This window comes from Pipistrellus hanaki, assembly GCF_964339955.1.
Source record: "Pipistrellus hanaki genome assembly, chromosome: X".
Lineage (NCBI taxonomy): Eukaryota > Metazoa > Chordata > Mammalia > Chiroptera > Vespertilionidae > Pipistrellus > Pipistrellus hanaki.
The window spans coordinates 94,841,916-94,857,937 of NC_140524.1; the positions used below are offsets into that span (position 1 = coordinate 94,841,916).

The window sequence follows — 16,022 nt, forward strand, 5'->3', positions numbered from 1 at the left end:
CCCCCACCCTGGTGTCGGGCTGGGGGACATCTGGCTGCACCCTCCACCCCAGTGCAGGCCAGGGGACATGAGGCTATGCCCTCCCCCGGCCCCATGGGGCTTGACGGGGGACCTCAAGGTGCTCTTCCCATCCTGGTGCTGGGCTAGGGGACCTCAGGCTGCTCCCCCTGCCCCAGTGCCAGGCAGGGGGACCTCAGGCTGTTCCCCCCACAGGTGGGGCTTAACATGGGACCTCAGGCCGCTCCCCCCACCTGAGGATCGTGCCAGGGGACCTGAGGCTGTGCCCCCCCTGCCTGACTGGGCTTGACGGGACCTCAAGGTGCACCCTTTGCCCTGGTCTTGGCCTCAAGGCATGCCCCCTTCCCTGGTCTGGGCTGGGGGACCTCAGGCCACACCACCCATCCTGGCACTGGGCCAGGGGACCTGAGTCTATGCCCCCTGCCTGGCAGGGCTTGACAAGGGTGGGACTGGCCAGGTCTGGATCTAGCCCAATTGGGGGAGGGGGGAGCTGGCCAGGTCTGGGTCTCACTTAATTTTGAGGTGCATGTTTTTGGGCGGGGACTTGACTCTGGGTCCCATGGTGAGCCCCAGACTCTAATAGGAGGAAGGTTTTCATATACATTTTACTAATTTTCTTTCATCTCTGACACTTCTATTATAGAGAAAGGGCAAATAGCAATATTAAATTATTTTCTCTAATTAATCTCCTTTTAATGTGCACGAATTTCGTGCACCAGGTCACTAGTATTATAGGAAGTCTCATTAAAACTATGCCTGCTTTTTTCACTTGGATTTTACATTCTAAAAGTTTGCTAGTGCAATTAGACAAAATCAAAGATAGTCAAAGGAAGGATAAAAGATTACTATTCATATCATCTAAGGAAACCACTAAAAAGGTTTGTTAAAACTAATGATAGTCTAAAGGTGATATTATACAAAATAGGTCCAGAAATCAATAAATAGCTTACCTAATTAGAAATGATAATGGGGGAAAATATCTCATTCAAAATAGTAGTAAAAATATTAAATGTCTGGAAATAAACCTTACAAGCAAAGGGCAGAAACTGAATGAAATTCAGGTGCATTAAAGAATAATTTGAATAAGTCAAGAGAGAAATTATGGTTCTTTAATAGAAAAAAATCAGTAAATAAATTACTTTCAATAGGATTTGAAGTTTTTTTTTCTTATTTTTTAAGAATTGAGGGTAACTTTTCCTTCTGTCTTGAATGTTACCAGATTTTTTGTTTTTTTAAATTTTCTTTTATTAAATTATAGCTTATCTGAACAGTTAATACTAATACTTTTAGTAAAGTGCTCTTACTAATAGTGTATATGCATAATATATGTGCAGCTAGAATTAATCATAGAGCTGTAATTAGAAACTATATTTCTGATTACTTTTTCAGAAATAAGTTTTGTTGCCAGATTGTGTGTTTATGCCTATGATAATTTTTAAACACATGCACTTTTTTTAATGAGTAAGCAGTTTGGATTTCTTTTCCTCAGTCAACTCCAAACTTGTCTAAAACATTTTATGTTAAGATACAGTTGAAGTATGGTGATTAACAAAGGTGAGGGGTGAGGAAGGAGGGATGAAGAGGGTAAAGGGAGGGATGAATGGTGATGGAAGGAGACTAGACATTGGGTGATGAGCATACAATGCCATATACAGATGATGTATTATGGAATTATACACCTGAAACAGTTATTAACCAATGTTACCTTAATACATTTAATTTTTTAAAGAGATACAGTTGGTACTTCATAAGAGTTTTGCTTGAATGTTAATCTCTGATATACTGTATATTTGAGCAAATCCCATACTGTCTCATTTCACTTATAAGCTATTATTGCTATCTTCTTTTTGTTAAAGATGTTTGTAAGACTGTGTTTAAGTTAATTATTTTAAGTGATTGTAAGTTAACAGTTATCAATAATGTATTGTGATTAGTTCAGCAAACATTTAAGCAGCACTTGTTTTACCGAGGAGGAAACAAGAGGTTCAGGTAATCTTGCCACAACCACATAGCTTGAACTTTGAAGCCTAGCATAACGGTTATGTCTGTTTTAGGTAGGAAGGCTTCTTTGAGTCTCTGGAAGCCAGAAGAAATTATTAACCTGTTCCTAAGACTCTTAAATTAGCCAACACAAGTAATGCATTAACCAGTTTTCTAGTACTCTGATTTTTAGTCCTAGAAATGGAAGTGGACCCGTTAGGGTAAGGGACTCATCAGAATCCCCTCAAATATTTGTATTTGTCATTTCCTGTGGCAAGATGAGCAGGAAGAAAGAGAAGCTAACACTTACTGGCATGGCTAAGCATAATGAACTTTACCACAACCTTCAGCATAACTAGCATCTAAATCTTGTGGATTGGAAAACTGAGACTCATGTTAAGTAACTTGCCCACAGTCACACCTATAATGAAGGATAAAGCCAGGTTTTGAAATCATATATCAGGCTCCAAAGCCCATGATCTTTCCAACACTGTGATTTCCCAGACTGTCTAATCACAGGAATCATCTAAGGTGCCTCTTTGAAAAAATGAAATACTGAGCCATGGGGCTTCTGGAACTTCTGATTCATTTTTGGTTTGGGGGTAAGCCAGGTAATGTATCATGAATGGGAATCTTAGGTGATTCTGATCATCAGGCAGGAATGAAAAATACTACAAACTCCACGAGTACTGAGAAATAGGGTCTGAAGATAGTAGGAAGGTAGGAATAAGGCTGTCTGGGAGTTGACAGAGGCATTTAAAAGTTGACATTTTAATAATTTTCGATGTTAGCAAAGTAAAGACAGTAAAATTGTATTGTGGAAATTATAAAATTGCTCTAAGTTCCTTAACCTGCACAGAAAAATTATGTTTTCTTTTTATTAGTATTTCCCTTTCATGTGACAACATTTGTGCAATCCTTTCTTTGGCGTTATTCTTGCTTACATGTGGGTACAAAGGCACCACTGAAGGATATAAGATAAAACTATTTTGGACACAGAAGAGAAAGAAGTAATTAGAAATAACATAAGAGCAGCTTTAAATACAGAATCAGTAATTTCCTCAGGTGTAAAAATATGACAAAATCTTAAATAACTCTAATCCTTAAAATCATAGGATTATAACATTTCCAAGCTGGAAGAGCTCTTAGGCATCTACATATTTTATGCATGAGGAAATCCACAACTCAGAGAGGCTTAAGGGCTTGCCCACAGTTAGGGACAGACTTTCAAATCCATCCTGGCCAAGGTTCAACCAAACTTACGGATTGCATATAAGTACCAGAAAATAGCGACTTTTCCAAGTTCATGCTGCTTTTTAGAAATAAATTTAGTGACACATCATGTTGACCGTATCTTCTCTACTTCATCTAATATTATAGTTTCTTTTTTAATTATCCTATTGAGAATATAAATATATTCAAAGGAATATCTTTTAGGAGATTATGCAGTTTGAAATATAATCATTGATCAATGATGTTAGGCAAATGAACCATTACCTCCTCAGAATAGTGTACTTAACCAATGGCCACTTTCAGAAAATGTGTTAAGGAAGAACTCTGGTCTTTTCCAGTTATTATAAAATTTTCTTTTATAAACAGAGAAAAATGAACATAACTAGATGCCTATATGTGAATTCTAACAGTAATATATGTCAGCATTTCTGTGTAGTAGTATGAGTTTTGGATTCAGACTTGTGTGCAGTTACCTTATCTACAAACTTAATAGTTCTGTGATCTTTAACAAGTTATTAAATCTCAAGCTAACTTTTTCCCTTTACTGTACATAATAACATACCTCTCATGGCTTGCTAATGATTAGTTGAGATTAAATGAGAGAATATGTGTAACATAACTAATACTATACTTTGAACAAAATAAGAATTGAATAAATGATAGATGTTATTAGTATTTCCTTGAGCCAGTATGTCTTTAGAAGAATATTTATTTCTGAATGAGGGCTTTAGTTTATTGCTTTATTCAGTTTTTATCATAACCAGAAGATATGATCTGTGCAATTTCTGCTTCTAAGAATTTTGGGTTTTATGGTCTAGAACACCATTAGTCTTTTTTTTTTTAATTTATCTTTATTGTTGATAGTATTACAGATGTCCCCTATATTTGTATGTTTTTTTGTCAGTGTCCATGAGCTATGCATATATGCATATAAGTTTTCTGGTTAATCTCCACCCACCTCCAAACTCAATTAGTCTTTATAATTTTTCATAGATACTTGAAAGTAACCTATATTTTTTATACATTATAAAATTCATTATCTACTTATTCTCATATAAATTACATCATATGCTTGGTCCTTATTTTGTGCATTATGCTAATTGAAATTAGTGTGCTAAAATTCCTGCTTCTATTTTGTTTCCATTTATTTTATGTTATAGTCCTCAAAATATATTTTATTCTTTGTTGTTAGGTTAGTCTGTGACTAAATGTTCAATACTATTTGCATTTATTATTTTAATGATATATTTGGGGGAAAACAACACATGCTAATTATAGAAAATTTGAAAAATAGAGAAGCAAACACAGAAGGAAATGAACATCTTTATTGTTACTATGAAAGACCATTACTAAAATTTGGGTTTGAATTTAGGCTCTGCTTATTAACCTTAGGCAGGATAGTAGGTTTTTTCATTTATCGTATTATTTATTGAGCACCTACAATCTGTTAGGCATTTTGCTAGGGATTGAGGACACAATGCTTAAAAAGATTAACATACCTATCTTGGCTTCATTTCATCAGTTGTAAATTAGTGATAATGCCTCAGAGTTGTCAGAAGCATCAAAGATGATCTATAGGACTTAGCACTTACCTGGTGCATAGTAATTCCTTAGTAAATGGTAGTGGTTATTATTACTACATACAGTATATTAAGTACTAATTATGAAGTTAGTCCAAATTAAATGACCTTTCTTATTGGCTTAAGGTTTTTGCCTCACAGATTATTTTGGGCCTTAATCTTACAAACACTTGCTTTCTTTTTCTTTGTTTTTCTTTTGTTATCAAGCATTTTAAACACATGCCACAGTATCACCGCCCCCTCTATGCACTCTTTCTTCCCCTCCCCGGCTCCAGTGGATTCTTTTGAGGCTAATCCTAGATACATCGTCAGATGTAAATATTTACATCTATATTTCTGAAAATATAAAGACTTTTAAAAACAACTAAGATATCATCATTCATAAAACATCAGTAATTCTGAATCCCATTAAATTTACAGTAAATTTAAATCCCATTAAATTTACGTTAATTTTAACTAGATACTTCACACTTTACATTTATTACATTATTTTGGAATGATCTCTTCATCTTATTTTAAGTTTTTTATTATGTTTGGGGGTTTTTATTTTTTAAAATATATTTTATTGATTTTTTACAGAGAGAAGAGAGAGGGATAGAGAGTTAGAAACATCGATGAGAGTCATCGATCAGCTGTCTCTTGCACACCCCCTACTGGAGATGTGCCTGCAACCAAGGTACATGCCCCTGACCGGAATCGAACCCGGGACCCTTCAGTCCGCAGGCTGACGCTCTATCCACTGAGCCAAACCGGTTTCAGCGGTTTTTATTTTTTTATATTTTTAAATATATCTTGCTGATTTTTTACAGAGAAGAAGGGAGGGGGATAGAGAGAAACATTGATGAGAGAGAAACATCAATCAACTGTCCCCCCTGCACATCCCCTACTGGGGATGTGCGGACAACCAAGACACATGCCTTTGACCTGAATCGGAATCAATCCGATCCAGGACCCTTCAGTCCCCAGTCCACTGACCAAACCTGTTAGGGCGGGTTTTATTTTTGCCATATGGATTGTTTGTTAAGGAGGTTATGAAATGGTGATGAAGGAGTTATGGAACTGGAAAGACCTGGGTTTGAATTTTGCTTCTGCTATTCACTAATTAACTTTGCTGAGCCTTTGTTTCCTCATCTGTAAAACAGGGATAATTATGCATACCTTGTGATCTCAGGGTTGAATGTAATGCCTGTGTAAAGTACTATTCACAGTCTGCCAGTTACTATCTTACAGTGATTTGGACTGCAATAAGTAAATAAAATTCTTGGTTATTGTATGGTCTTTAAAAACATTGAAAATTTTATATTTACTAGCTAATTACTAAAAATAGTGGTTTTTAAATATTCTTTTAGGACAGAAAATTTAGAATCTTTGTTTGTCCTTTCTTCCACTAACTCTTATTTTGAGTACACATTAATTTAACCTGAGATTATGGATTTTACCTTTAACTTTCTAAAAAGTTTTATGTTGTTTATATTCTTATATCATTTTTTTCCTTCATTTTGATCCTTTTTTTAAGTGGGCTTAACTATTCTATCCATTTATTTCTAGATATTAAGTTGGCACCCATATACATCACCATTTCTTTTTTACTTCAATATTCTTGAATTCTTATTTTGATTCTCTTTCAATAGTCTAGGACACACCTTTGAACAATTTATGAAAAAAGGTACTACCAGGATGGTGATATTTATAAGGCTTTGCAAACCTAAGAATAATTTCCTGTGGCATTTGTACATGAAAAACTAGGACAAGGTATAAAATTCTTAGATCATAATTTTTCCTTTTCAACTCTGTAAGTCATTACTTCATTGTCTTCTGGCATTTTATTGTTGCAGGGGAAAACTCTGAAGTCAATCTGGTTTTAGTTCCTTTGAAAATAACCTATTTTTCTCTGCTTGTATGCTTATAGGATTATATCTTTATCCTTGAAATTTAAAAACATTTGCCAGGACATGTCTTGGTGTTGATGATCTCTGTTGAACCTTCTCAGTCTCCAGTCTCAGGTATTTTTTTTTTTCGGAACTGGAAAGTTTTCTTATACTTTTGATTGATAAACTGCTCTGTTTTTTTCTTTAGGAACATTTGTTATTCATAGATTATTTCTATGTCTGTCCTCCATAGTTTTTAAATATTTTCTTTCATTTTCTTTTTCATGTACACAAGTTTGTCCTTCGTGGCATGGCGATTCTAATACTTGCTATTCACAATGCAGATTTAATTTTGGCTACCGTGTTTTCTTTTCTTCGTATCTCAACATACTCCTGTTTCATAAGCAGAATTCCCCTTAGGGGTACACTCTAAAAAACATGAGGTGGATTCAGGCCTAAAAAGTATCTATTTTCTCAGGCCAAAACCACAGGACCAGAAAGGAAAGAAAAAACTTCTTAAAATGAAGGAATAACCAGAGGTCATTCCTATCCTTGTCTAGAAAATAAAACAGTCTTGACTACTACCAGGTCTTTAGTTGCTGGAGGAATAGCAAAGCAGGTATAAGGGCACCTTATCTAGAATAAATGGATTTTTCTAATTACATTGATTGTTTTTATCTTTAAAAATAATATATATTAAATGCATATAATTTTTAAAATACAGTACAAAGAAGAAAATCCTATGACCCAGGTAACTACTGATAAAATTTTATATATACTTTGCCACTTACATGCACACATATTGGACCTTGAGAGCTTGTTTGGAGGTTCTAGCAGGGGAGCGCAGCTACTCGTATACCCTTGACCGAAGACCGGTCCTCTCCTCTTGGGGGAAAGTCGTCCTCTTCGACCGAGCGCGCAGCTTCGGGAGGGACGCACATGGATCGGTGAGGGAGGAGGGGGACACCCGCCTAGCCAGCCAGATCAGCCGAATCAACCCTGGCGATCAATGGGGTGACAGATGTCGCAGCCAGATCGCCCTCACATCCACATGCACACATATTGGGAGGGGGTGCAAAATTGGGGTCATAGTACATAGTTTTGTATCCCCTTTAATTTAATATATTGCAAACATATCTTTGCATCATTAATTTTTCTTTGAGGCCCTGATTTTAACCATTGCATAGTATTCCTACATATGAGTAGATGTATTATGATTTCTTTTACCAGTCCCCTGTTGGTCATTTAGATTGTTTTCTATTTTTCAGTATAATGAGTATGATGACTATCACTGTACATTAAGTCTTTATGCACATCTCTGATATTTCCTTAGGATAAATGAGGAGCTGATTCTTAATCCTGTCACATTGGTAAGGATTATATACCTTCCTTATTAAGAATATAAATGCTTGTTTCTTGTTGTTTCAATGTGATTGCATAGATTCTTTGGATTCTGAACAATTTGATCATATCTTAACTGAAGTTTGAGAGAGGTTTCTAATGCCTCATCCTCAGCACCTTCATGTATCTCCTGATATATACTTCGGGCAGGAGAACCATCACTGATATCATGAGTTTGGAAGGCAAATATACTTGAAGGTGGTTAAAAAAAAAAAAAGTGTGGTCCATGCTCATTGCTACTACCTGGATCTCCACTAGGTCTCTGGACCCTTTCTTTCCCTCTTCCCTCCATCTTATTTAAGGCTGTTGTTCTCTGTGAGGAATTCTTTTTCCCCAATGTTCATATGTAACATTTCATTTTTAGGTAGGAAAATGTCAGTACATGGTGTATGTCCTACTAAGTTAAAGTTAGCATGTACTGGGACAGATAATTTTTTAGTCCCAGTATATTTGTATATGATGATCTGCTAACTCAAAGCACTTTTTAAAATTTATTTTGTCTTTTCTTCAAAGGTGTCACACAGAAGCCTGGAAATGTACATTATTATAGCATGCCATTACCACAAAACAATCTGTTCAGTGGGGCTACCTAAAATGAATTTTTTAAAATAGTAAAATGTTTTTATTTTAAACATTTCCAAATTTTTCTTTAAATACTTGGGAACATTCTAGAAGTCCTAAAACCTTGATTTAGAATGACTGATTTGAATTGGTCAGCCTCTTTAATTTAAACCAGAAAGATGATCTTAAGTGGTAATTATATACCATAATATTAGAAGATATTTTGAAAATAATTCCTACTAGTGGGGGAAGGCACTGGGGGGATAAAGACACATATGTAATACCTTAATAAATAAAGAAAAAAATTATATAAAAAAGAAAATAATTCCTACTGAAACTCAAGCTGACAGTCTCCCTTATCTGATTTGTTCTGATGAGACCCATAGTGTATGCTATCTAATTTTTTACTTTTACACATTTCAGACTAACAGAGTAAAGCGTGATTAGAATTTTCTAACCATTTCCAGTATTTCACATAATATTTGCATATGTACAATCTGCCAAGCTTTGCAGTTTTTTTTGGCTGGAAGGCATTATGGTGGGATGAGAGAGGATAAATACATTTGCCTCTCTTATAAACTATTTTTTGTCTGCTCTCATTCTTTAGCCACATTGTATAAAAATATACCACGCATATGAAAGATCTCTTCCACCCTGCTTGATAGGAATTTGGCTGTACTAAGTGGTGAAACAGGTATCTTCAACACTCTCCTGTAGTTGTTCACTGAATTGCATTTAGAAGTTACCTATAGAAATGTTAAGTGTTTCACAGTCAATTGAGGCAAAAGGGACAGGAAGTAGCATTTTCTGAGTTTCTACTGTCCCTTGGTGAATCCTTTTAATTACAGCATTACAGTGAGGAAGATATTATATGCATCTTATAGATGAAGAAGCTGAGGCTCAAAATGTAAGTAACTTACCCAAGGTCAGATATCTATAGCAGTAAGTGAGAGGATGGGGTTTAAATATGGTACTAGCCAGATTCAGACAACCTGTTTTCTGTTTCTTTGAATTAGAGGAGTAAGTTTTCGAGCTTAATAGATGCTATTTCTTGAACTTTTGGAACTATAGGAATTGCAATATTGAGTCTGACTGATGGTCCATGTAACCTAATCTTTAACGAAGCCAAGAGTCATTTTTCAAAAAGGAAACTTCTTAGCCGCAGAACTAACTGTGCATTTATAACAGATAACATTTGAATACTTGTTTTGATGAAATGATACCAAACATTTGTTGAAGTAAAAATCCATTTTTGGTAGATCTTTGTAAAGATACTGCACTGCTTTTAGCCTCCATATTTTCTTGCTTAAAAATTAAATTGTTCAAAATTTTAATCTTTGCTGAACTCAGAAAAGAGGTAGATATTTTTTTCAAAAAATAGAGCATAAAATACCTTTAGATCATGTTTTACTCAATGTTTTTTTCTTGGATTGCTTTGTTAATTAGCTGGGTAATGAGTTAAGAAAAGAAAATATATTGTAAAATTTATGGATCACATGAAGCTGAAAATAGTAAAGAGGCTGATAGCCAGATTTGGAATCTAATCTATAGAAGCTAGCCATAGATCAGAACTGGAAAAAGATGAAACAAAAATTTAAAATCTAAGATTTTGTTCATGAGACTATGAGTAACAAGTACAAAATAGAGGTTACAGGACTTAGTTGTAATGTAAATAAAGACAACAAGTGGAGGAGAAAGGGGTCCTCATATAAGGTGACAGGAGAAGATTTATTTGACTTTGGGTAGTGGGCACACTGTGTAATATACAGATCTTGTAACATAGAAACCCACACCTGAAACCTGTATGTTCCATGTTGACCAATGTCACCCCAATCAATTTAATAAATAAAAAAAGATGAGGATTTAATCAACAGATAACTTAGTATGGCTCAGCATTGTGTTGTGCCATTCCCAAAATATTGCATGTATAAATTGCATTAATATTAAAGTTATTTAAGACAGTAGAGGGGATATGCCCTTTACATTGATCATATCAAGGTTGGAATGTTCACTGCATGCAATTCTGTATACCACTCTTTAAGAGGAATTGGTTGCATGCTCAGAAAGAAGATAGTCTGTGTAAAAGGAACTTGAGCTATCTAGAAAAGAACAGCCTTGGTGTGGTTTGTAGTTATAGCTATAGATTTGCTTCCTGTGACTTTGCAGATATAGTGCAAGCAAGTTAGCCATCATATATTAGTAATCCTCTTAAAGGGAATTGGTTGCTGAGGAAAGTTACTATATAATGAATTTTATCTAGCTGCCAAAGCTTTTTCTCAGGTGGTATAGTAGGCTGCCTGGTGAAGTAATACATTCTTGTCTTGATAGTGTTCAAATTTAGATGAGAATGGTATAGAAAGAACCAAAGCATATGATGTATATTTGGAACAGAAGACTTTTAAGATTCCCTACAAATGCTAAACTTCTTTTTATTCTAAGATCAAAGGGACTTTATGGAGTATTATTTTATCCTCAATAATCTACCTCACCTTAATAGTTATTTGCATTGATATATATAGCTCTATAGTTTTCTAAACTGCTTTCTTGTGAGTTAACTCAGTTTTGAGCCTAACAATGACCCATTGGGTAGACAGGGCAAGTATCCTCATTTTGAACAGATAAAGTAACAGGAGAAAATCTCAATTGCCCCCAAAAAAGCTTCTAAGTGGCAGACCTAGGACTCTACCCCTGGTCTACCAATTCCAAGTTTAATGTTTCTTCTGTACCAGTTTGCCTTAAAAGTAAGTTATAAGTTGTGATTCTTGCTTTGCATACATGAAAGTCACAAGGAGCAGATGGTACTCAAATTAAATTTCTGTGGAAAATGTAAGTATAGCTCTAGTTAGACTTGGGATCTAAAAGCCTAATATTAGAAGAGATGTTGAGCAGATTATTATAGAAAGAGAAACCTCTACAATTAATGAGAAAGTGTAGTTTGGGTTACTAGATGAATAATGATAACATTCACTAAGATAACAAACACAGGAGAAATATAATAGATTGGTGGGCCACAGAGGGGGTGATTGAATTGAATTTTGGATATAATTAAAATACTAGGTGCCAGGCACAGTGTTTAGGGTTTTATATCATTTATCTCATTTAGTCTTCAAAACACTCTGAAGATAAGACTTTTTAATCTTTACTTTCCAAATGAAGAAACAAAAGCTTAGATAGTTTAAATCATATCTGATCTAGGTTTCTGACTCCAAAGCCAGTCAGTGTTTTAGAGCTAGTTTTAAGTTTCACCTGGGATGCCCGAATAAAAATAATCAGTGTTCAGTAGAAATAAATGGTCATGGCTTTTAGTAGAAAGATGTCTCTTGGAGTTGAGTCTTTACCATAGAAATGGGCCTCTGAAAATGTCCTAGGAAAATAAAGATCTTATACCCGCCTTCCCTTTTCTGCATTTTGGCACCATTTCTGTGCTTTGTAACATTGTATAGGTATTTCCTAATATAGGAACATACTCTGTGTTTTAAAATGAAAGCTACCCTTTTTTATGGGTTAGTAGAATTGCGAGATCCTCTAGGATGGATCTCTAGGATGGAGGCCATGTTTGTTAACCTTTCTTCCAGCTTGGTGCCTAGAACATAGCAAGAATGAAATGAAATGGATGGATGGATGGATGGATGGATGGATGGATGGATAAATAGGGATGGGGAGAATAGAGAAAGGAGTTCAAATTCAGAGCAGCTGCCTCATGATGGGTATAGAGTAGTGAGTGGGTTACTTTTTATTTTCTAGTTGATAATGCTCCAAAGATGGTTAGCTTAGATTCTTGTCCATTTGCTCAATTAACAAGTGGCCAAGGGAATTTACGCCTTTTTCAGTGAGGGAACTGGAAAAGACACTATATGATCCTGACTCTGGTTTTGTTTTATTTTATTTTAAATTACACAAATTATACATATTCATTGTAGAAACATTAGGAAATTCAAACAAGCAAAAGCAAACAATTTAAATTGTCTAAAATTCTATCACCCAGAGATAGCCATTATTAACATTTTGATGTATATCCTTCCAGAGTTTTTCCCATAGAAATATATACATTGAAACATGTATATATTTATTTAAAATGGGATCATTACAATCATATTGTTTTGTAAACTGCTTTTTCACTTATTACATGTGACTGTCTTTTCATGTCAATAAATTTACATCTTTATCATTTTTAATGACTGCATAGTATGCCATAATGTGGATGTACCAAATATATTTAACTAGTTCTCTATTGTTAGGAATTTAGATTTCCAATTTGGAGTTCTTTTTGGAAAAAGTTATGGTGAGCATTCTTGTATGTACATCTTTGCACACTTGTCCATTGTTTAAAAAAAAAAAAAAGTCGAAATGATGGGCCGTTTTTAATACAGACTTATATTGCCTTCCTGAAAGGTTGAGCTGATTTACACTTTCTCTAGTAGTATATCCTGATTGTTTTTTCCCCCATAGTAGTGCTACCTGTTATTTCTTCTGTAAATCATTATCAATTTGAAAGGCAGAGGTATCTTTTGGTTAAATGCATTTCCTTGATTAGTATTAAGGCTGAACTCTTTTTTTCCCTTATTGCTCTTTTCTGTTGAGGTTCATCATTTTTTCTTACAGGTTTGTAAAACAAAGCTCTTTATGAATTGAGGATACCAAACCTTTGTCATATGTTGCTTTTATTTTTTTGTAATTAATTTGTCTTTTAACTTTTTTGTGTCTAGTAGAATTTTTTATGGACTCAAATGTCAATTTTTTCTTCTTACTTTCACCCTACTTACCACATAAGTATTAATCACCTGTATTTTCTTCTAATTCTCCTATAGTTTTCTTTTTGACATATATTTTTAAAATTTATTTTTATTGTTGAAAGTATTACAGATGTTCCATTTTTCCCCATTGACCCCTTCCACCCTGACCCATCCCCCCCCAGACCTTCACCACACTGTTGTCTGTGTCCATGGGTTAGGCGTTTATGCATATAAGTTCTTTAGTTAATCTCTTCCCACCCAACTAGCCACCCCCACCTTCCCTCAAAGATTTGACAGCACTTTTGAATTTTTTAACATTTAAATGTTTAATCTATTTGGAATCTATTTTGATATAGAGATCTAGCTTAATTTTGCCCTGAAATAATTAATCAGTTGACCTGATTAATTATCAATGGAGATGGAACTTAGAATGTTTTTACCATAGAAAGTGTTGTAAATGAAGTTTGATAAGGTTTGAATAGGATCATTTTTAATGCATTTAACTATTAAAATAAATTCAAGAGCTCACCTAGAAAGGTAATTATCATTTATTATATCATTTCCATTGAAAAATGTTTTCATAGTTTAAAATAAACAATTTACATGTTAACTTTTGAAGCACAGCCCTGTTGCAAATTGGCAACTGCTTACTTATATAATTGTTTTGTACTTTATTAGAACCCTTTAGGGGTAAAAATATTTCTATGTGATTTTGTTATTTCTTCCTTCATTTAATTTTAACTGTTGTAAGATCTGCTTTGGTAACTTTCTACTTGCTGTGCTTTTCACAGAATGGACAGCAAATTATGGATGAACCTATGGGAGAGGAAGAGATTAATCCACAAACTGTAAGTAAAATATTATATAATAAGGGATATAGATAAATCAAGTACATAAATTTTAAGTGTTTATACTTTTAAACTGAGCAAAATAATGGATTTTATAGTATTATAAAATTGTTGATGCTTTCACAAGAATTTAAAAAAAATTCATTCTTGAATATGCCAGTGACATTTAGAAACTGATAAAAACTGATTTTAAAAGAATGAAAAAAAATTGTTTTCATATTGTTCAAAGTTTTCATTAGTACCTTAAAGCTTATTTTTTAATTAAATCATAGATTTATTGGAGAGTAGTAAATAGATTGTCTTTCCATGCAAGATATCCATTGTTAGCAGCTCAATTATTATTTTCTTCTTGTTCTGTACATAAGACAATTATTGCTATTTATAAAATACATATATTCTGTAACTCATTTTCATTTAATAGTAATATCTTAAACATCTTTTATGACAAAAATGTAGATCTGTATATTTTAAATGGTTGCATAACGCTGTTTTATGCATGTCTTATACTAATGTAATTTACTCTATTTATTTTGGGGAACTTGTGTTTCAGTAAAATATCTATAATAATAAAAGGATGATATGCTAAATAGATCGGACATCCTTCCAGATGAAGCCAGGGCTGGGAGGGAAGTCTGGGTCTCAGGTGCCTGCCAGCAGCCCGAGGGAAGCCCAGGTCCCGGGTGCCAGAGGGAAGACAGTGCTGGCAGCCAGGGAAAGGAAGACCTACTCTTGCACAGATTTCGTGCATCAGGCCTCTAGTCTATATATAAAAGGCTAATATGCTAAGTGTCTGTCTGGGTAATGACATCATGTTGCAATGCCCAGCTTCCTCTCCCTAGCGACTAGCCTCCTTAGAGTTAAGTTTATTCAGCCAGGAACATGACTTGCTTTATAGCCCAGTGGAAACATTTTACACTGTAACCAAATGTCTGTGAAGCATTTTCCCATACCTCATCTCACTTGATCCTCACAGAAGTCCTAGAGTAGGTGAATAGGAGACGCTGTGAAATCCTATTTTTTCATTAGTCAAAACGAGATTTTTAGAAAGCTTAGAAACTTGACTTGATGAAAAGAAGTAAGAAATGGTGGACCTTGAAAATGACTTCAGGTTTCTCACTGTGTAGAATATAGTCAAACACTGCAACAGTTAAATATTTTACCCTTTGTTCTTCCTGCATGACTGACAATAATAATCTGCTTCATGTTGATATTTACTGCTGTGTTTCTGACAATTACCTGAAAGAAGTTGGGGTGTTTCACTGGGCTGGAAAAAGTTTAGCTAAATTAGAAAGCAGGTCTAATTAGGCAAATTCATTCTATATCTATAAAAGGCTAACTTGACTTGCACATCCATGATACATATAAAGCTCTCACTGGCACCAGTTGCATACATGTGTTTCAATTTGCCATTGTCGATTGTGAATTTGGTTGACACTTCTATTATAGAGAAAGGTTGAATAGTGATATTAAAATATTTTTTCTAATTTCCTTTCATTGTGCACAAATTCATGCACCAGGCTACTAGTAGTCTTAGAAAAGAATGAGCTGGAACAAAGGGTATGAACATTTAAATCTCAGTAGACACTGCTAAATTGCCCATCAAACAAAAACTTAATTTCATATTGAATAGGGTATGGTCAAGCAGGATATTCAACATTGCATATTATCAGAAGTTATTTTTAATTTGGGCCACTCTAAATTAATAATACTTTCTCATTCAATTTGCATCTCATTTGATTATTAGTGAAGTTGAGTATCCACACATTATTGGCTTTTGTATTTTTATGTTGGTCCAGTTTT

General features: G+C 34.5%; 1 protein-coding gene across 3 annotated transcripts in view; it reads left to right on the forward strand.

The window, feature by feature from the left end:
* The window catches only part of RPS6KA3 (ribosomal protein S6 kinase A3), a 109,842-nt gene that overhangs the window by 16,249 nt on the left and 77,571 nt on the right, over positions 1-16,022 (forward strand). Inside the window, exons 1-3 of one of the 3 annotated variants that reach the window (XM_084869566.1) lie at positions 6,722-6,814; positions 8,013-8,049; positions 14,166-14,222. In XM_084869566.1, coding sequence (XP_084725692.1) covers positions 14,181-14,222 — 42 coding nt within the window. In that variant the 5' untranslated portion in view covers positions 6,722-6,814; positions 8,013-8,049; positions 14,166-14,180. Of the gene's footprint in view, positions 1-6,721; positions 6,815-8,012; positions 8,050-12,899; positions 12,924-14,165; positions 14,223-16,022 lie in introns of those variants that run through there. The other 2 variants (XM_084869565.1, XM_084869564.1) reach the window with 2 other exon arrangements.